The 19,217-nt window shown below is 40.6% G+C and overlaps 1 protein-coding gene across 1 annotated transcript in view; it reads right to left on the reverse strand.

Moving 5' to 3' along the window:
• Nucleotides 1–15,851, reverse strand: part of LOC138032723 (uncharacterized) — a 17,148-nt gene extending 1,297 nt beyond the window's left edge. Inside the window, exons 1-5 of the mRNA XM_068880427.1 lie at nt 15,727–15,851; nt 8,727–8,843; nt 6,664–6,698; nt 3,953–4,010; nt 1–46 (exon numbers count right to left, since the gene is read on the reverse strand). The exon at nt 1–46 is cut by the window's left edge and continues 136 nt beyond it. Of these exons, the coding sequence (XP_068736528.1) occupies nt 1–46; nt 3,953–4,010; nt 6,664–6,698; nt 8,727–8,843; nt 15,727–15,811 (341 nt within the window). The 5' untranslated portion in view covers nt 15,812–15,851. The remainder of the gene's footprint in view (nt 47–3,952; nt 4,011–6,663; nt 6,699–8,726; nt 8,844–15,726) is intronic.
• Between the last annotated feature and the right edge of the window lie 3,366 nt (nt 15,852–19,217).

A 19,217-nucleotide genomic window follows, 5' to 3' on the forward strand; every position in this document is an offset into this window, starting at 1 on the left:
TAGGCATACGGCTTTGGCCCCTGACAAAAAGCTGGCGGGCTTCTTTCTGCAGACAGATGGGAAATTTAAACAGTAATTTGATTTAAGTAAAGCAAGATTGCTATGACTTTTCTTGGCGTGAGCTGAGGTGATACATGTGTCGTTCAAGGAGAACATGTATAGGTGAAGGTCGAAAATATGAAGGACACTGTCTACTATGCATATCGTAAAAGCAGAAATAGATCAGTTTCTATTCTTTTTTCTACCTGTCTCTTGGCAAAACTTTGTTTTATGGCCCAATTTTAATACGTTTTGGACCAGAAGGTCAGTGTGGCCTAGTGGTTAGCAGCGCTCACTTGCTTTGTGATACGGAGATCCTGGGCTAAGACCACTCGTTCAATAGACCAATTCAGCTAACTCAATGTTGTACCCGATTCAAATCTCTCGGGGTTAAGATTCTTTGTGTGTTGAATTTGCATGACAATGAAGCACTCACATTTAAATGATATGGGAAATACTTGGAACAAAACGCTTTATTCCCAAAAGATTTGAATTGGGTACAACATTGAGTTAGCCGAATTGGTCTATGACTTGTAATCGCTGGTGCGCTTGTCGATAGCCAACCAGTGGTGTTTGCCCAGCCACTTGGGATCCTTAATGGTTGTTTCGTTTATTGGCCCTCCAGAGCCCCTATGGGGATAAGGTCAATGTATCTCATCACAGAAGACCGATTCGCTTTGTGGTAGAGAGTGAAATTTCAGCATCAGTTTTCCATCTGCCTGCCAACCAAACGCCCCGATCATTGGGCCACACTTCTTGAGTCAGCCGTATTTTAAGCCCGTCAGTTAAATGGGCCTTGGTTTGTGAAGAAGGTAAATTGTATTACTCGGACACCCGATCTTTAGTTTGTCCCTTAGTGATTCATAGGGAGGCGCAGTGGCCTCATGGTTAGTGCTCTCGGCTCCGGATCGAGTGGTCCGGGTTCGGGTCCTGGCTGGGGACATTGTGTTGTGTTCTTGGGCAAGACACTTTACTCCCACGGTGCCTCTCTCCACCCAGGTGTATGAATGGGTACCGGCGAATTCAAGGCTGGGGGTAACCCTGCGATGGACTAGCATCCCATCCAGGGGGGAGTGGAAATACTCCTTGTCGCTTCATGCTAAGGAAACCGGGGATAAGCTCCGGCGTGTTGGGCCACTAAGATAGCGCTTTCCTTAGTGATTCATAGTTAGCCCCTTGCCTTCCAAAATTATGGTCTGTCTAAGGCCAGTCAATTTTATTCCTCAGTGGGTACCCCTTGGGGGCGAAAGGTGCCAGGTTAACAACACCTAGATCGACCGACAAGCTACGTCGGCCTTAAATTAACCCCTACATTAAAACCCGGGAGTAAGAACCTCAGCCTAAATAGGATGTTATATAAATGGTAATTAGAATTCAGAAGCTCGTGACTTTGCAGCGTTGAACTTGTTCAGAGATGGGGTTCAATGAGTTTAAAAATTTCCTTATTTGGATGTAACGTAGCTCGTGCATTTTCCCGCGCATGCAGCGTCGATCTTCTTTTTGGGTCGTAACATTGGTCTCTTAAACTCCCCAGCCTTGTTCCAACGTTGTTCCAACGAAAGAGTTGCAAATTAGACTTTTCAAGGTTATGTGCTTTTCCAGAAATTTTGGCTCTCTAGGTTCTATAATAGGTTCTTATTTTCTGAAGAAAAAAAAAATCACGTAAATAGCAGTATTTACCCAGACTCATGTATAGTAATTTTATTTAGATAACTGCATACTGAGAACCTATTTTATTTGATTTTTAACATTGCTAGCAGGAGTAGTGAATGGCCTTTGTCCTCAAAGGGAACTCTAAATGTCAATTAATCTTATTTGCCAAACAGCACACATTCTTTAGATTTTAAAAAATGAGAACCTGTTTCAAATTTTAGGGTCAAAAGGTTCTTGTTTAGAGGGGGATCTAACTGACAAGTTTTAGGCCAACAGGTTTTTACTCGCGGGGTTTTACCGTCTTCATTGTATCCCCCTAAAACGGCCACAAATAGACTTCTTTATGTTTTACGCCAGGCGATTTTCAATCGTCAATAGGGTATCCCTAAAGCCTGGTTTTCACTAGCGACGCAAGCATGCAAGCGCAAGCACAAACATAAGTAACTTATGCAAGTGAAAACGAACGTCGACACAAGCATCAAAATGAACCACGGCATCCGCCATTTTGTTTAAATGCTCTGACGCGGGAAATCTGGAACGAGTGCTTTAATTGGCCTTACGTAGCAAAGTTCTTATGCTTAAAGTGCCCCTGTGAAAAAAAATCAATTCATATTTTTCTTTGAATTTCAAAACTATGTTAACAAAACACTAAGTGACCCACGTTTTAAGCCTTGATTTCAAAAAGACACCTCTTTATTTTAACTGTTATTGTCCTATTTAATGGTCCGCCCTTACTAACATTATGTTCTTGAGAGAGCTGGATCGAGGAGAAAATGACGTCAAAGGCTCACTAGTTTAAGAATGCAATACGTGTGTACGCTGCAGAATTAATATGCAGCACAGGGGTTTTGGGCTTTCAGACTTTTAGACTCACGCTTTGCATATATAATAAGCTGCGTTCACACGCTGAAATTTTAAGCTAGTTAGCCTCTGACGTCACTTTTCCCTGGATCCAACCGTCTGAGGTCCAATCGGTCAGTTTTGAACGTGAGTAATGGCGGACCGTGAAATCCAAAACTTACACTCAAAGTAAACGGCCTTTGGCTAAGAATCAAAGCTCAAATTTTTGCCAGTCAGGTGTTCAAGCAAACACACTTTCAAAATCTGAAGGAAAAAAGGAAGTGGTTTTTTTTATCACAGGGGCACTTTAAGCTGCGTTTCATTTTCACACGACGTAAGCATGAGCGCAAGCAAATTAAAAGGAAAGAAAAAAAATTGATCCTTGTGCCTGCGCTTGTAAGTTATGTTTGCGTCAAGCCTGTTTTCATGGTGAAATAAAAATTAAAAAAAAAAAAAGGTTGTGCTTGCGTCGCCAGTGAAAACCAGGCGTAAGGTGCCGAAAAATATTTTAGTGAGTCTCTCAACTATTTTTCCACAATTAAGCTGACCTCTGATCACGTGACTCAAAGCACGTGACTGAAATTCAAAAGTACCTTGACCGGTTCTAAATTAAATTGCGCATGCTTACAAACAATTTAGCGTTGAGATTTTTCGTCCCTCTTAATTACCACTTGATGGCCACAAGAAGAAAACTCTTTGATTGTCCGAACAGTTTCATTGCCTCTGGCAACATTGGTCTGAGAACCCATCGCCCTTTATTTCTCTCCTTTTGCCTTTTGAATTACAATATTAATTCCTTACCTCCAATAGCTATTCTCTTACATTAATCACTCTCACTCGCGCGTGCGACGAAAGCAAATGGCGAAACTCTCACGCCACACTCATAAGATGAAAAGCCAATAGACCAATTTCGATATATTAAAAGTCAGTTCTAAAGAAAAGAATAACATTAAAAGCAAAGTGATACACGTTAACACCAACCCAGTGTGACCAAATAATCTCGCATGCGCACAACCATTTCACCCGGTCAATTAGGAGCCATGGACAGCTGTCGCGTCCTTGCTGGGCCTAATCAGCATGGCGTAGCTAACATACCACATGTATGTATTCAGCACACCTTTAAGTGGCAGCTTCACATGCAATACATGTGGTAGGCTGGGTTGGTAACAGCAAAACTATTCTCTACTTGCACAAATCCCAGAATACACCTCTTTTACCCCTTAACATTTTGCTTAATCGTTGTTTGCAATTTTTCCTGGGACATAAAGGACATAAAGATGTCCCAAGAAAAATCGAAAACAATGCCTATGCAATATATTTTTTTTCGGGGGAGGAGGGGGGGGGGGGGAGGGGGGAGGGGGTAAAAGAGGTGTATTCTGGGATTTGTGCAAGTCAAGAATTGCTTTATTGCACACCTTACCCGAGAGAGTTTTGGTAACAACAACCTGCCCATCTAAAACCACAGAAAATCGCAGCCCCTGTGAAAATGAGCAACAACAACAACATTTTAAAAATTATAGAAACGTTCACTGGCTATATACAGTTAAAACTTTCGAGCTTTCGGCTGTCAGGCTACAGCCTTCAAACAACAACAACAACAATAACTCTGTTCTACCCTTATATCATTACAAAAAAAATTTCATTAGCTAGAATTAAATCAGATAAAAGGGTATCGGTCTCCTGAAATAACTAAAAAGTTAACGAACTAGAAAGCCATTTTACCTTAAAGGTGGCTAAATACGAGATACAAAAACCCTCAACTTGGCGCGTCAACATTGTTTCGTTGCAAGTTTGGGTCGATGTTTCCCGTTTTTCACCTTGCACGATCATCTTGTCGCGCAACAAAAACATTTGTTTCGGGTTGAAGAAAGTTGTTGCGAAAAGTAGAGCGCGGCTACTCTGAGTCTGAGCAACAAATTTTGGCTTTGTTGCTCGTTTTTCATCAAGCTCACAACTTTTCGCGCAACAAATGTGCTGGTGTACTAGCAAATCAACCAATCAGCGCGCTGCATTTCTTCAACCCGCAACAAATGTTTTTGTTACGGGACAAGTTAATCATGCAAGGTGAAAAACGCGAAACATCGACCAAAACTTGCAACGAAACAATGTTTCGCGACAAGTTGAGGGTTTTTGTATCTCGTATTTTGCCGCCTTAACAGATTACATTAGTAGGGTCGGTGTATCTTTAGTAACTAGCATTAGTCAATTACTTTCTCCTTTATTTACCATATTTGTAACATTAGTAGGCCATTTCCAAGTCCATGTTTACCTCCTCTTCAAAACGGGTCTAAGTGCGATTTTTTCTTATGTAAATTAGCTTTCATTCATATGTAAAGTAGAACTAATTACCATCACAAAAACTTCGCACTTAGACTCGCTTTGAAGAGGAGGCAGACATGAACTCGGAAATGTCCTATAGTCCTTAGCCATTAATTAGTTACTTTTGTTACATATAAAAAGTTTAAATTTGTAGTTAACGGTTACTTCTGAAGATGTATGTCGAAGAATACGAAACGTTAAGAAAATAATCTCAACAATGCATTTGTTTATAATGTTTGTCACCGCTGCTTGCGTCTTATTTTTGATTAGACACAAATATCCGGATATGTTTTGAGATATTTAGAAAATCTCGAGATATTTAGAAAAAAATTGTGATATTTATATTTGTTTTAGGGAAGAACTATTAATATCACGTTTTTTTCCCTAGAAACATGGAGAAAGAAAGCAAATTTTAAAGTTAAATGCTGCCTACAGACACAGAAATTCAAATAATTTTAAAATTCACAAATCCTTCCATATGGGCCTGCAATAATTACATGCAGCAGTATTCTACATTTAATATATGTCGTATATGTTGAAAAAAAAAATTGTTTAGAGTTTTGTTATATGCTTTACAAGGACATCATTGAATTTCGTGTATTGCCTTATACTTTGTTAGGTCATTGCTGTATTATTTACGGAAATAAAGGTAGTCTGCCAATAGATATTTTGAGGATATTTGGAAAAAATTTGAGATATACAGAGAAAAAATTCGTGACTTTCCAAAATCATATTTAGGCGATTTCACATGATATTTGTGTCTTGGCCTAAAGCCTCTGATCCCTATGTACCATATCCTTGAGTCAACCTTTGCGCGTTTCTTTCTATTTTTCAGACAACTAACGCCTCAGAAGGAGACTCACATCAATTTGCACAATTTGCATACATTGTTTGTGCTATTTAATGTCTTCGTTTAGCAAGAACTTTATTCTGATTGGCCATCCTTAACAGTGCGTGCAGAGCCGAAGAACTCGTGGCGTTCTAAAAATAGAAAGATACTCGCAGTTGTTATATAGCTGAATTTTTTCCCCAACAGCGCTCTCATTGGTTACTTCGAGGTCACATGACATCTAACAATAAAACTCTTTCCCGCAAAAAGACAGTGCAAAATCTATGACGTCACAGGGTAACAGTGCCCTGTTACCCGCGAATGTTGACCGACGGCCGCCGTTGTCGTTACCATTTCACGTTTTTCTTTTTGTGCTATATAACAAATCACTTAATGACTGGTCCCTTGGGAAACAGTTCGTTCCCTCGAATTTCAATGTTTCCCTCGGCTGCGCTTCGGGGAAACATTGAGATTCTCGGGAAACAAAATGAACTGTTTCCCGAGGGACCAGTCATTAAGTGTTTAATGTTGACTCATAGGGCTTGTATAGGAGAGACAAGCTCCTACTCATGGGCTCCTGCTGTCAACAAAGACGCAAACTAAAATTCAAAGCAACTTACGATCTTTATTTGTAATTAACCAATTTATATGCCTATTGGGGTGCAGGGATGGCGCAGTGGTCAGAGCACTCTCGCCTCCCACCAATGTGGCTATTGTTCAATTCCCAGACTCATGTGGGTTGAGTTTGTTGGTTTTCTACCCTGCTCCGAGAGGGTTTTTTTCCGGGTACTCTAGTTTCCCCCGTACACCCCCCCCCCCCCTCTTAAAAACCAAAGTGTGATTTGATCTGCGTTTTCAGTTTACAGTGTCCCCAATTAGTGCTTCATGCAGCGCGAGAAGGCTAGACACTTAAATAAAGTTCCTGTTCTTTACTTTTTAAATTCAAAAATCTCAGTCTCTCAAAAATGATACAGGTAACTTACTTTTACGTCTTTCAAGTGCGAAAAGATTGTACAAACTGAAAGACAAAAAGAGAATTTGTCAAGTTCAATAGGCATGTTTATATTTCATTCACGGCATCAGTAGCCATATTTATTTCCTGAAACAATAGGAAACGTTTTCAGTTGCATCAAGACGAAATGGTTTTTCAATATTTCGACGACAGAAACATCCGATGATTTTCATTTCGCTATTCGAAGATTGATTGCTGTGATTTTCTCTCGTTCAAAACAAAAGGTGCAAACATGATTAGTTTAGGACGAGTTCAATTCTCTTGCTTCACGTAGGGACTGGTATCTTATACATAAAACTACAATCACATGTATTCTTGCTACCCCCAGAGTGGATTAAGTTTACCAACATAATTCAACAAGCAGATTGTCGCGACTGGTGTTGACAGTTTTGTTTTGCACGAGTTGCGTGCTTATTAGTCACGTGATATTTGCCCCGTCGACCTGATGGTCGTCACCATGTTGTTTGTTTTGGCATAAAACGTCAGACAGTGCTAAGTGGTACCTAAAAGGGTACCCAACTAATAATTTTGGTAAATATCCGTTCGCGGAAGGAAGGTGGGCTAGAATTTTCGAATATACGTACTCAGACTCTCTAAGCGCATTAAGATTTGGCCATTTTTCTGAAGGGATTGCCTAGATATTTCGGAAAGGCAGTGAAGAGTAAAGAGCGCATAAAAATTTCGAAACCATATTGAAGTTTACTAAGCTGAGTAAGAGTCAACTGTGATATTGACAATAGCATAAAATTTGAAGATTTCTTAACTTCTATAATTTTCGCAAGAGTTTGTTTGAGAATCATATTTTAAACAAACGTCGCCTAAAATTTTCGGGGATGACTATATACGTAATGTAAAGTTTTTGATCAGAGCTGTCACCATCGCTAGAACTTCCGGACGAGGCAAAATAGCTAATTAAAATTATTTTTTTTCAACTGCTTAAGTTTTCTTAGAACATCCGCGCGAACAGATAAGTATTTTTGAGGGAAGCTAGAAACTCACTAAACGAGCTTTTGAAGCATTGTGGAAGCCAGTTTAGGTAATTCGGGCAAAATGCGGTCGTTTGGGGCCCGTGAGTGCTGTTCACGATGCAATGAACACGATAGTAGAGAGCTTTAGATTCTTAGACGAGAACGACTACGAGTACGAAATTTTCACGTAGAACAACAGTGAGTGCGCGCAAACCAGCGTCATTTTGGCGGGAAAAACGCAATACCGTCGTCATTTTCACGGTACGAGGTTTTGCAAAAATGTCGTCAACAACACGGTATCAGTTTTGGCATTTTTTGATGGGCTAAAGGCTCAGTTACCAGCAATACAAATAACTTCCTTAGTATTTTCGCCAAAAACGGGCAGTCAAAACTCGTACTCGTTATCGTCCTCGTCGTAGAATCTAAAGGTCCCTATTGTGTTCATTGCCACGGTTCGCTTTCGACCACACAGACTCTGAAGATAACGTTATCTCGGCTAATGTTTTCTTCAACAGTACGTCCTTCTCAGGAGACTACTCTCATTCGGTGACTTTTGCTTAATCGAGGTATGTTTACAGTTTTTGTGATATCATACATGGTGTGTTATATTTGTACTTCAGACGACTTTTTTTCTATACCGCTGGCTATGTTTGATAACTATCCTGCGGACTAATTGTTCGCATGAAAAAGCTAAGGAGAAGTTCACTTTAAAAGAAGTTATTTGAAATCAAAAGCCCTTATAAAAGAGACCATCAACAATTTAACCCCATTGAATAAGACCACAGTTCCGACACAACGATCCCCTCAGAAATAAGCCAAGTTTTCTATTTTTCCGGTGAGAAAAATGAAACGACCATTTTGTGCAATACCCTTGGGAAAAAAATTCAAGGTCAAAATATAGCGACCGCCGGGCTCATTCCCTTTGGACATGACACCCGGCTCAGGAAGCCTGTCCCCGGACTCTGTCACTGGATTGGTACACTGGTAACAAGCATAATCTACCAACTCTCGGATAATGGGGTAAAGGTTTCGAAAAGAGAAGATCTAGAGTAAACACAACACTTACCAAGATGCGATTCTTTCATAAGTTTATAATCGTAGCAACAGCCACACCGTGGCTGCGGAAATCTTGTGCAGGCACAGAAATCATTAACAACAGCGCCAAAATGCGTCCCCAGAAGTTCTATAAACAGCAAAATTATTACTTCTGTCATTTCTACAAAGAGACTTACGCCTACAAACAAAATACCCTTTTTCTGGAAAGGATCTCATTCGTACTTCAGGCTAAAATTGACGCCAAAGCACGTTTTGTAGATGCCAAGAATATCTAAAGAAATTTGTGCAACAACGAGAAAGGAAGAGATAGTTATTTGGTTGAGATCACTTGCATTTAATATACTTGCGGCTTTTGGTTCATGTCCCTAAGAACAGGAAATTCTCAGTTAAACTTTAGAGACTTCATCAGGACGAAAATATCGGAGAGCGACGAGTGTATTTGTGTCCCTTTTTTATCTCATTTCAAATAGCCCGATGTGAAGGAATCCGAAATCCAGCAAATGTGAGGTTTTGGAATCCGGAATTCAGAGCGTGGAATGGTGAATCCACTATATGGAATCCAGAATCCATAGATTTCGGTGAAATCCAAGATCTATTTCGGTGGAAGAGGTTAGTTTGGAATCCGAAATCCAAGGTTCAGGATCCGGGATCCACTATTCGCGATCCGGAATTCACGGGCTGGGATCTGGAATTCGAGAACCACCTGGATTCCTTTACATAGGGCCAATTAAAACCTCATTTAATTTATCTACGACGTTGACCAATTAAAAACAAAATTAAAAATGTTATCCTGCAGGACGAGGTGGTCCGGACGGAATAGCCGGGAATCCTGCTCCTTCGTCGTCATAAATATAACTCACACATTGGGCTTATCTCTCTTTGCAACTTTATTTTGTCTTTGAACGTGTAAAAATTGAATCTTTTTTATTCTGAATTAAAACTGAACAAGACAGGGCTGGGGTGCATGTCATACGGTTCTTGATCCAAGTACCAATGAAGAAATCAATCTCGAATTTAATTTTTGTTTAAAAATCAAACAGTAAAAGTTTCGTCGACAGCTTGAATGTGTTCACCACACTTCACGATATTAATCTCTACTCAAGCACCTTCGAAAGAGGGCCGTTATTGTCATGAGAATACGCCCAGCTTAAACGAGATTTAACATATACTGCGTTTTTGATCAGAACATATGCACTGCGAAGTTTAAATTCCAATCAATTGTCTCGTTTCCACTGTAGCTTAACGGGAAACTGGTCAGATTGCGTATTGCGATTGGCTGATTTCGATCTACTTTGTTCATTTCTGTTTCTGATGACCCGCTACTGAACGGTCGAATAAAATATTATTGATGGCGGAGTAAATGGAAACTATGAACTGTGAACTTCATAGTCCCTACGTTATCATCTAAGCAAAATTAAACAAACACATTCACTATATAAATCCAAGCCGAGCTTGTCCTCCTCTCGTCAGCCGGAAGATGAGACCCGAAATGTGGAGCCTGAATAGCGATTCCATTTACATGATGGGACGTCCCGTCGCTCGACAAAGTCTCCTCTAAGCGATCAATGTTGTCTCATGCTAAAGATGTACTTATCTGCGACCTTATGTTGTCATTGCCGTTCAAACTTGTTGGTCAATGATTTGACAGCGTCGGGTAGAAGAAGGTACTTTGAGGTCTTGACTTGTCCACGGGTCACTCCAAAAATCAGGTCTTGTCGAAAACAATTTAAAAGGCGATGCACTCTTTGCGAACAACGACTTGGAGGTTCCGTGTTTCCGTTTCGCAACGTAGAAAGAAATACCCTCACGATCTCAGGTATTTGAATAGCATCCAAAGAAAGCTCTGACTGCTTTGGAGGTCATGACATACAATCCTTGCCAGAGAGAATTGCCTCCTTGCATGGGGTTTAGAGCCACTTTATGAACGGCTTTTGGTCTTAACGAGTTATTAATGACCTCCTGATGTTCCAAAGTTGCGCAACCTCCTTAGCCAGCTGGATTCGCGATAGGTTTTCAGGGACAAAAACCAAACCAGAAGATCTTCAAATTGTTACAATGGCCTAGATTCTGTCTCGAGGTTTCTGCGGAGGTGGTTTTGGTTGATTCCTTGACCTCCTTACCGCCCGGCTAACCGTTGCATAAACGTAATCAGCTCTTGGGTTATTTCTGTAAACCTCACAAGGTGGAGATTGTCTAAAATGTTCAGTCTGATGTAATCAAACAGTTTTTGATAAACCTCCCTCATAATGAGATTGTACTTGTCCACCGGTGAGTCAACAAAAGTGACACTTTCATGTGTTGGGCAAGAGTGACACTTTCATGTGTTGGGGGAGGGGGGGGGGGAGGGGGGTATAATTTCTAATTTCTCGAGGTACTGTTCAGACTTAATCTTGGTGTCGTGGTTTGCTATCAGAACTTTTCTAATCATTTCATCACCGCGTAGATCAGAACATTGAATCAATTTTTCTCACGTTTGCTTGCCTTTCTTATATTTACTTTCCTTACAACAAAAAAAATACAGATACGCTCATAAGTAGTGCTCTTGGTTGGAGGTACTCGACTCGATCTCCCCTCCTGGTCCGATAAGGATTCAGGATTGAAAGTCTCTTCGTCTTAGCAAATCCTCTCAAGAGCTTTCTTCATGGTGAAAATGCTACGGCATTTTCGGTGGTATCGGATATTTCGAACCTCCACGCCCTTCACTGTCTCAGCAAGAACTAAAACTAGTTTATATTTCCTAAGTCAAAAAAAAAAAACAAAAAAAGCAAGGTGACACACGCTAACACCAACTCGGTTTAACAACCCGGTGTGGCCAACACATCACGCATGCGCACAACCATTTACCCCGGTCAATTAGCAGCCATGGACAGCTGTTTCGGCCTTGCTGGGCCTCATCAGCATGGCGTAGCTAACATACCAGGCGGGTGTTGCGTTGAGAAGCGATTTCCAGTATTGTATACCATTCAGAACTTTAAGCTCTCCAGACTCATCGGTGCGGTGGATAAATTTACTTCTTGTGACGCTTTTTCGGTGGTTCATATGAAGATATACACTAGCTCAGAACTGTCACTTCCACCTTTTCAGTATATATGATAAAGATAAAATCATGTCATGTCACAAGCAAAACGATATTTAGGGTCTGTTCAGATGGAAGTGGGGGACCTCGGTTAGGTGAGGTACCCCGCCTCAGTAGGACAACCAATCTCTCCATACAATCTGTCTCTTTTTCTCGACTGTGTTCACATGAGGTCGGGTACCTCACCGAGGTGGGTTACCCGGTCAGCTAGTCCTGGTAACCCGCTTAGGTAGGGGTGAGTTTTCTCCATGTGAATGCTGAAGGTGGGGTGCCCCGCCTGACAGGGGTGATGTTCATTCGGGTATCATGATTATGTTTAGTTTCACCCCAGTACCCCGGGGCTTTTGATATTGCATGTGAAGGCTCGCCTTTTTTACTACGGGAAGGCAGGGTACTTCACCTACCCGGGCTCCCCCACTTCCATGTGACTGTATTTTCACGTGAAAATTTTTTTTTTTGGTGTAGAGGAAAATGTTTGGCTAAGTAGTGCTTTACTTTTAGAATTTTTAGTTGCAAAAGATCAAAGTCATGCGGACCTACCACAGTCTCACTCCGGCTACGTACGTTTGATCGCGATAAGATGCATACCTAGAGACACTGACAGTATCTGACCATCTCTTTGTTTAATGTGCTTGGAATGGTAAAACGTAAATATTGGTTATCTGTGCCTTAATATTTTTAAGATGTATAATAAAGAAACAGAGAAGAAAGCGACGAAAACAGTAGGGTAACATTACCTGACATAAGGGCCGCCGTGTTGATTACCAATAATTGCGTTCGACTGCAGAGGAGAACGCAAACCTAAATTTGTGGGCATCCTGTGGTTTATAGAGTTTTTTTATGCTGCTATAGCGAAAATAATTGAGTTTCCGTTGGACACACATTTGCCTCGCTTTCATTCCTAGTCTCGCTTTAGATGGGTCGACACCAGGGTACAAATTTCGACACGTATTTGCTTCACTTTTATCATAGTTACTAACCATGCTCTCATGTTGAGTTCTGTTTGGTTTGGATACTTGGTATGTAAAATCGCCGTTTATTATGCTCTCGAATTTTTTTATATGCATCGGCAGCGTCCTATGCGTCTCCTGATCGGAGTATTTCAAACAGAATTAAAGGATTTTTGTTCTCGACTGTGCTCGTTTTCGATGAAAAAATTATTATGGTCATGCCGTCGGACTAAATCAAAGGAAATACGAACTCAGAAGTCAATTTACTGACGTTACATCGAACCAAATAAAGAACCGTAGTTGCAGACAATTTATTATGCAAGGGCCAGCTGACAAAGTGCAAGCGCCAGATCTTGGGAGGTCTAACTTTTGTGGCCACAAAATAGACGTTTCGAGTTATATAGCTCAGCGGTCATTGCGCCACAAATACAATCTACCGAGTTGTGTAGCTTGGTGTCCATTGTGACATTATATCTTTAACAAAGTAAGCTTTATTCCAATGAGTTGTGTCGCTATTTCATTACAGCTTGTGCGTAATCTAGGTCCAAAACTATACTTGCCACAGGTCGACCTTACGAGAATCCCAGGAGCTGAAAATGCTTTGGCGAATAAAGCGTGATTTTACGGCAGCGAAGCGGTTAAGGACTTTTCGAAAGTCTAGTCCAGAAAAAGCTATCATTTTTGCTCGATGTTTTTTATTTGAAAGACACAAGGAATACCGAGGCAAATGGAAGCAACACACTCTGCCAATTCATGTTAGTCGCGTACACAGGCCATTTGATTTAAAAATTTGGTACGATTTCTATAAAACGTGTTCTTTTGGGAATTACCATGTCTTTAACTTTTTTATTATCTAGCTTTCTGTTTCCTCAGGTGAGTATACAGTATTGGCATATGTTAAATAATTCTCAGTTCTTCCTAGAAAAGTCGTTCATAGCATTAATTTTAAGTTCTTTTTTTTGTAGAATTATAGAGCAAAATATGAAGAAGTGAAGGTTTTAGAGGTCCTATCATATCTTTCTGCACTTCCCCAGTGGCTAAAAAGCATATTTTTGACGAACGTACTCTCTTTGGCGATCTTCTCCGTTTCCTCTTTGTCGGTTAAGTCGTGCTCTCTGCCTCTCTCTTTCCCGATGTTCTTTGCTCAAATTAAGTTTTCTCTCCTATTCATAGCGGTGTCTTTTATTCGAATGAGTTCAATCGTTTCTCCAAATTTGAGCTTAAGGTGGCTCAAACCAGTTTCAACGCTTGAAAGAAACGTTCTTTTTAGAAGTTAACACTTCAACACTGAAAAACATTCGATCATTTTTTTGACGCAAAACGTTACCGTGGCAACAAGAAAGCCCTGCAAAAACACCCCATATTTTTGCTTTAGCTGCTCATATCTCAAAAGCAAACTTGGTGACCCCATTTCTTGTTTCTGAAATGTAATCAGCATGCCAGAATAAAACTTTCTGCAAAGTTAAAACAAGTTATCTGGAGTGGATTCAGACCTTAAATAATTGACAAGTTAAGGTAGCTCTGAATCCGCTCCACATAATTTTTTAAAACTTTGCAGAGAGTTTCATCCTGGCATGCTGATTACATCTTGTTCAGCAATAATTGATGTTTCACATGGTACCATAACATTGCTGTTACGTGATGAAGTGTTGTATTGTCAATCCTTTTAATAACAAGGTCTCTTAAAAGTGATGAAACTGGTTTGAGCCACCTTAATAGCAAAAACTCTTTCCCAAAAGCGGCGAAGGTCAGTGGGATAAACGCAGGCTGCACAAAAGTTTCCCGCCAAGAAAATTCGCCCATTCGCGCCTCAAAGCTACATTTGCGATACGCCCCCTCCCCCCCCCTTCCCTTTCTTAGTCTCCCATCCCCTCCACCAGAGTCTGTACGGACGGACGGACGGACGGACGGACGGACGGACGGACTTACTCTCTGTCAATCAGGTGACAAGCATGCAAACGAAAAAAGGTTGACCATATTCTCTTAAGAATGGGGCTCTGCCCCAGGCCGCTTGTTGGCCTGGAGCCCCGCTAAAAAACTTGTGCACAGGAGCCGAAGGAACCAATAACAAAACCGTTGTTTAGGGATTATGCGATGAATGCCGTTTTAAGGAAGTTGAGAGGAGCGGTTTGGGCCTAGGCAACTCTTGATAATTTTTTTTATTGCGATGTTATGTCAATTCTAAACCACGCAGCATATTTTCTGCGTTTTTTATCGACGCTTGAGGATTACCTTCACGGGACCTTTGAATATGATTATAAGCAAAAACAAGAGAAATTTTCTCTTGGCAAAAGTCCTGGGCAATTCAATGAGTTGTTCTCGATAATTCGATGATATGATACAAGGCCCTTTCAATGACCTTTCAATGATGTTTCATGTCTTAGCATACAGGTGAATTCAATGGGTCAGTACGGAGCTATTACAACAGCTCTCAGGATTGGCTCAGAAAACAATGGACCAAAACAAACAGCCAATCAACGATGGACCCCAACCCTGTCTCTTGAAGAGCGGCACTGAATCTGCCACAACCTTTGACCAGTGATTTCCTGCGTAAGGCCTTGACACAGTCATATTTTTGCACCATCAAATTTATCTGTTTGGGTGCGTTTAGAGAGCTTATTAACTCGATTGTGCCAAGCATCCCTCCTTACTTGCCCCTTCTTCGATAATGTTTGCTTTGAATCACTCAGCAAGTTATTATTGCGCGCTTCAGAAACGTTCCACAGCAAAAGTCATTCTCTGGTATCAAGACTATCCAAAAAAGAAAATATCGATTTTTGCCAGCTACAAGAAACAAGCACTAAACAATGACAAGCCGAGTAGTACTACGATCGTATTGTTGTTCTTCAAGTTACACAGCATTTCCGGTTGTTATTTTATTTCGGAATATGTAATAAAAAAATCACCCTGCTCAGATAGAAACGTATTCTAAGATGAAAGAGAGAGCGGGTGCTCTTACTTATCTGGACAACTTATTCTCTTACCTGCTGCTGCGAGTTGATTCTGGTTCACCTCAGATGAAGAGGCTAAAGCGAAATAAAAAGGCACAAAAACGAACAATTTCATCATAGGAGTACTTTCACAAATATTTCAATGAACTGTTTCACCGCACGCTCTAGCCTTATAAGTGAAATAAAATCCCTAAGAGATGACTTAAATTGAGAATAATCTTTCTCACGTGATCTCATTTTGGCGGCGAGGTAAATATTTCTTTTTTCAGCTACAATACCTGTGCCAACTGAAATCTCTGTCTTTCAAGTTTTTTTTTCGAGGAATGCATAAGGGTCGTCTTGTTGGCAACCTTGTCCAACGTATTTGGGAAATAATGTTTTAGAACTTGACCATCGAAATGGCAGGCAATCAAACTAGTTTTAACTAGGTTGACTAATATCTCAGATCCTACAGGTTCTATTTACATCCCGGCTCACTAAGAAAGTCTTGGGGGTGAGCACGAGCGGGTATCTCAAACAGCAGCTGACTCCCTCAAGATCTACTTGAGCTTTGTTCTTGTTTTATTTGTTACGGCGAGCGCTCTTGAGCCGTGGTATTACGCACGTAAATGAAGATTTTGTGAAAGGGCCCCAAATGCTTCTTCAGTTGATAATCACCTAAACATTTCAGTCTTGCAACTCGTCGCAGGCGCTACCTCAGTCGCGTATGCATGACCATAATTCAGCATCTCCTGGTCTGGGACCCATGAAAATATCTTTTTTCAGCCTTTGTATGTAACTTCAACGTGAGTCGATCACTGTTAATTTCAACAGATCCACCGACCATTTGTTAAGAAAAAGTGGTTAACATTTGAGTGGACCTGCATGTTTAGCATCTGTAAAAAGGTCTAATGGGCATGTATGAGAAACATGAGAAGAAACAAAAACCAGATAAAGAAACCGTCGAAAGGGCTACTATGGTTGTTACTTGAAACTAAGTTCTTTCTTTTTGTAATGAAGAAACCACAATGGCGGCTGATCAGGGAAAAATCTCCATTTTCTGATCAAATTGTGCTTCATTTAATTTTCACATTAGTACATCGCATATGCTCGTTTCAGTTGTCGTTTCTAAAACTACACATGAGTAACCACGAGTGACGACGAATGACCACTGAATAATGACTGAGAATTTCTTAAATGTTTGATAAATAAAGAAATAAACAAACAGTAAGGCTATATAATGTTCTAATCAGACAAGTCGTATTAGATAAACTAACACTGGTACTAACTTGATCACCTTGAACTAATTAATGTTGACAATTTTCGATATACTGGGGCTCTCTCGGCTGTACAGTGGTAGGATTTTGTTACCATGATAGAAAATAGGAACCTAAGAGCCATCATTGCTCTGTTTGCGGGGTAAGCCATCAGCCTGATCATCGTACGCGGAGAAATTTATTTTTGTGATGTGTTGGCCGTGTTTGCGTTTCACTTGGGTAGCTCGCCCAGGAACATCGTTAGACTTCTCTTCTAAATTGTCATCAGAGTGTTCCGAATCGTCGCTTACAATAATAGCTGTATTCTTATAGCTTTCTTGTTCTTTTTCGGAGTGAAATCATTCCTTTTCATAGTGTTCAAACACGTGGAATCGTTAGGGCTTGATATCTGATACTTGACCTATGAGATTCTACGGTTTGTACCGTTTGAAAATTTAACCGGAAACCGTTTTTCACATTTTCTCCACAGGACATGTACCGGGAATACGGCATGCACATGAAACAATTGCACTGAGGCAGTTTTCTTACGCTGATATAGTATTCACAAAGAAATATGTTTCTGTTAAATAATTATGACTCTGTTACATAATTTTTTTATTAAACCCCTTTAACGATTTTTCACTTGTCGTGACTTGAAGTCACTCGTGGTCATTCGTGGTCACTGCATATATGATACGATTCATGTTACAATTAATTGATTGAACTGAGATTTGAAGTGCTCACGTTATCATCTTTAACATCGCTAACAAGGAGGGCGGGGAGGGTACGCCGGTTAGAACACGGATACTAGATCCCTTCCTTCTTTGAAATACTAAGGTGGTATCACAAAATAATTATGTCAAGAAATCTAACGGAAGAAAAAACAGTTCAGTCTCGTCAAGTTAAAAAAATTGTTCCATTCTCGACAACAGTCGTATTCAGGCAAGAACATAATCTTGATGTCTTGCCGGCGGAGTTGAGTCTTGTAACCCTGGAAAGACATTATTTGAAGATAGAATCATTCTTTTTTGAAGTAGAATCTTGTGGCTTAGGTGCCATTAGGTTATCCATCTCTACCTTTCTGTTGCGTCTTTAGTAACAGCTGATGACTTAGTTGTGGGTGCGGCATCCTCTCCCTCCAAATAATTTTTAATATGTTTTACATTCCGTCGGTCTTGCACTCCATCAGCCTCAACGACGACATTATTTCAATTCCTCTGAACAACTGTGAAGGGAATTAAATAATGTTGAGAGGCTGCTATCTCTCTCTTGCTTGAGTAGTACTTTATCATTGCTTAGTTCTTGGATGTCTTTTCTGCTGATATTTCAATTGCAGCCTGCACTGATGATACATTTTCCCTGTTCTCTACCTCTCGCTGTCAGGGTCTCTAACTTATTCTTCACTTTTAAAGTAAAGCTGTTGTATTTTCGTCAGGCTGATCATCCTTCTAAATAGCAACTTAGCAGGCCGACTAATTTCGGTGGCTGAATTTGTTGTGCTGCGATACATAAAAAGACTTATCCATCCGTCTCTGTACTCCAGTCACGCGTCCCTCTACTCGAACAAATGCGTTGATATCTATCGACTCAGGTGCTAACTCGATCTGATGGTATGCAGAATTCAGGCAATTAAAAGCTTGCCAAAGAACTTGCTTTCGTTCAGATCTTGCAAAACTTCGTCATGTGAAGAACTGAGATCGTCCGGAAGAGAGGTCTTAACACTTAGTGCTGTTTATGGTGACGTCGACTGACGTTTCGACAACCCGAGCGCAAGTCATCTTCAAAGTCGGCCTGGTCAGAGTTTTTCTCTGTCCTTGAGTGGGCCCATTCCATTAGCAGGGCTAACCGTCTCACATGGTTCATATGGGGCAAAAAACTAGCACTTTACATTACGCTCTAATCAGTTATGTCTGTTGAAATATAAGTGCTACACTGCCAACGTTTGTAAAAACGTAACCCTTCCTTGTAATGTGTGTTGTGTCACAGCGAATCGTATATGCGCATTAATCTTTGACTTAATTGGCCAGAAGAAACATGATGTCACTAGTTTTTTCTGGTCTAACTCAGAACGAACTCTTCTACAGAACTACAACTTTCTTTCTACATTCGGTCTGGACTTAGTTCAGTCGTGCAGCGGCACATACAGTGGAATTGTTGCTTTGTTTCAAGAAGAGCGAAAAAATGAAAACCAGAGCATATTGATAAAGCATTCAATAGTAGAGAGGCGCGGATCTCTTTGATCAAATAGCTCAAGAGTCTAATCCGGGCATGGAAGAAGTCTTCTCAGAT

This window comes from Montipora capricornis, chromosome 14 (genome assembly GCF_036669925.1).
Source record: "Montipora capricornis isolate CH-2021 chromosome 14, ASM3666992v2, whole genome shotgun sequence".
Taxonomy (NCBI): domain Eukaryota; kingdom Metazoa; phylum Cnidaria; class Anthozoa; order Scleractinia; family Acroporidae; genus Montipora; species Montipora capricornis.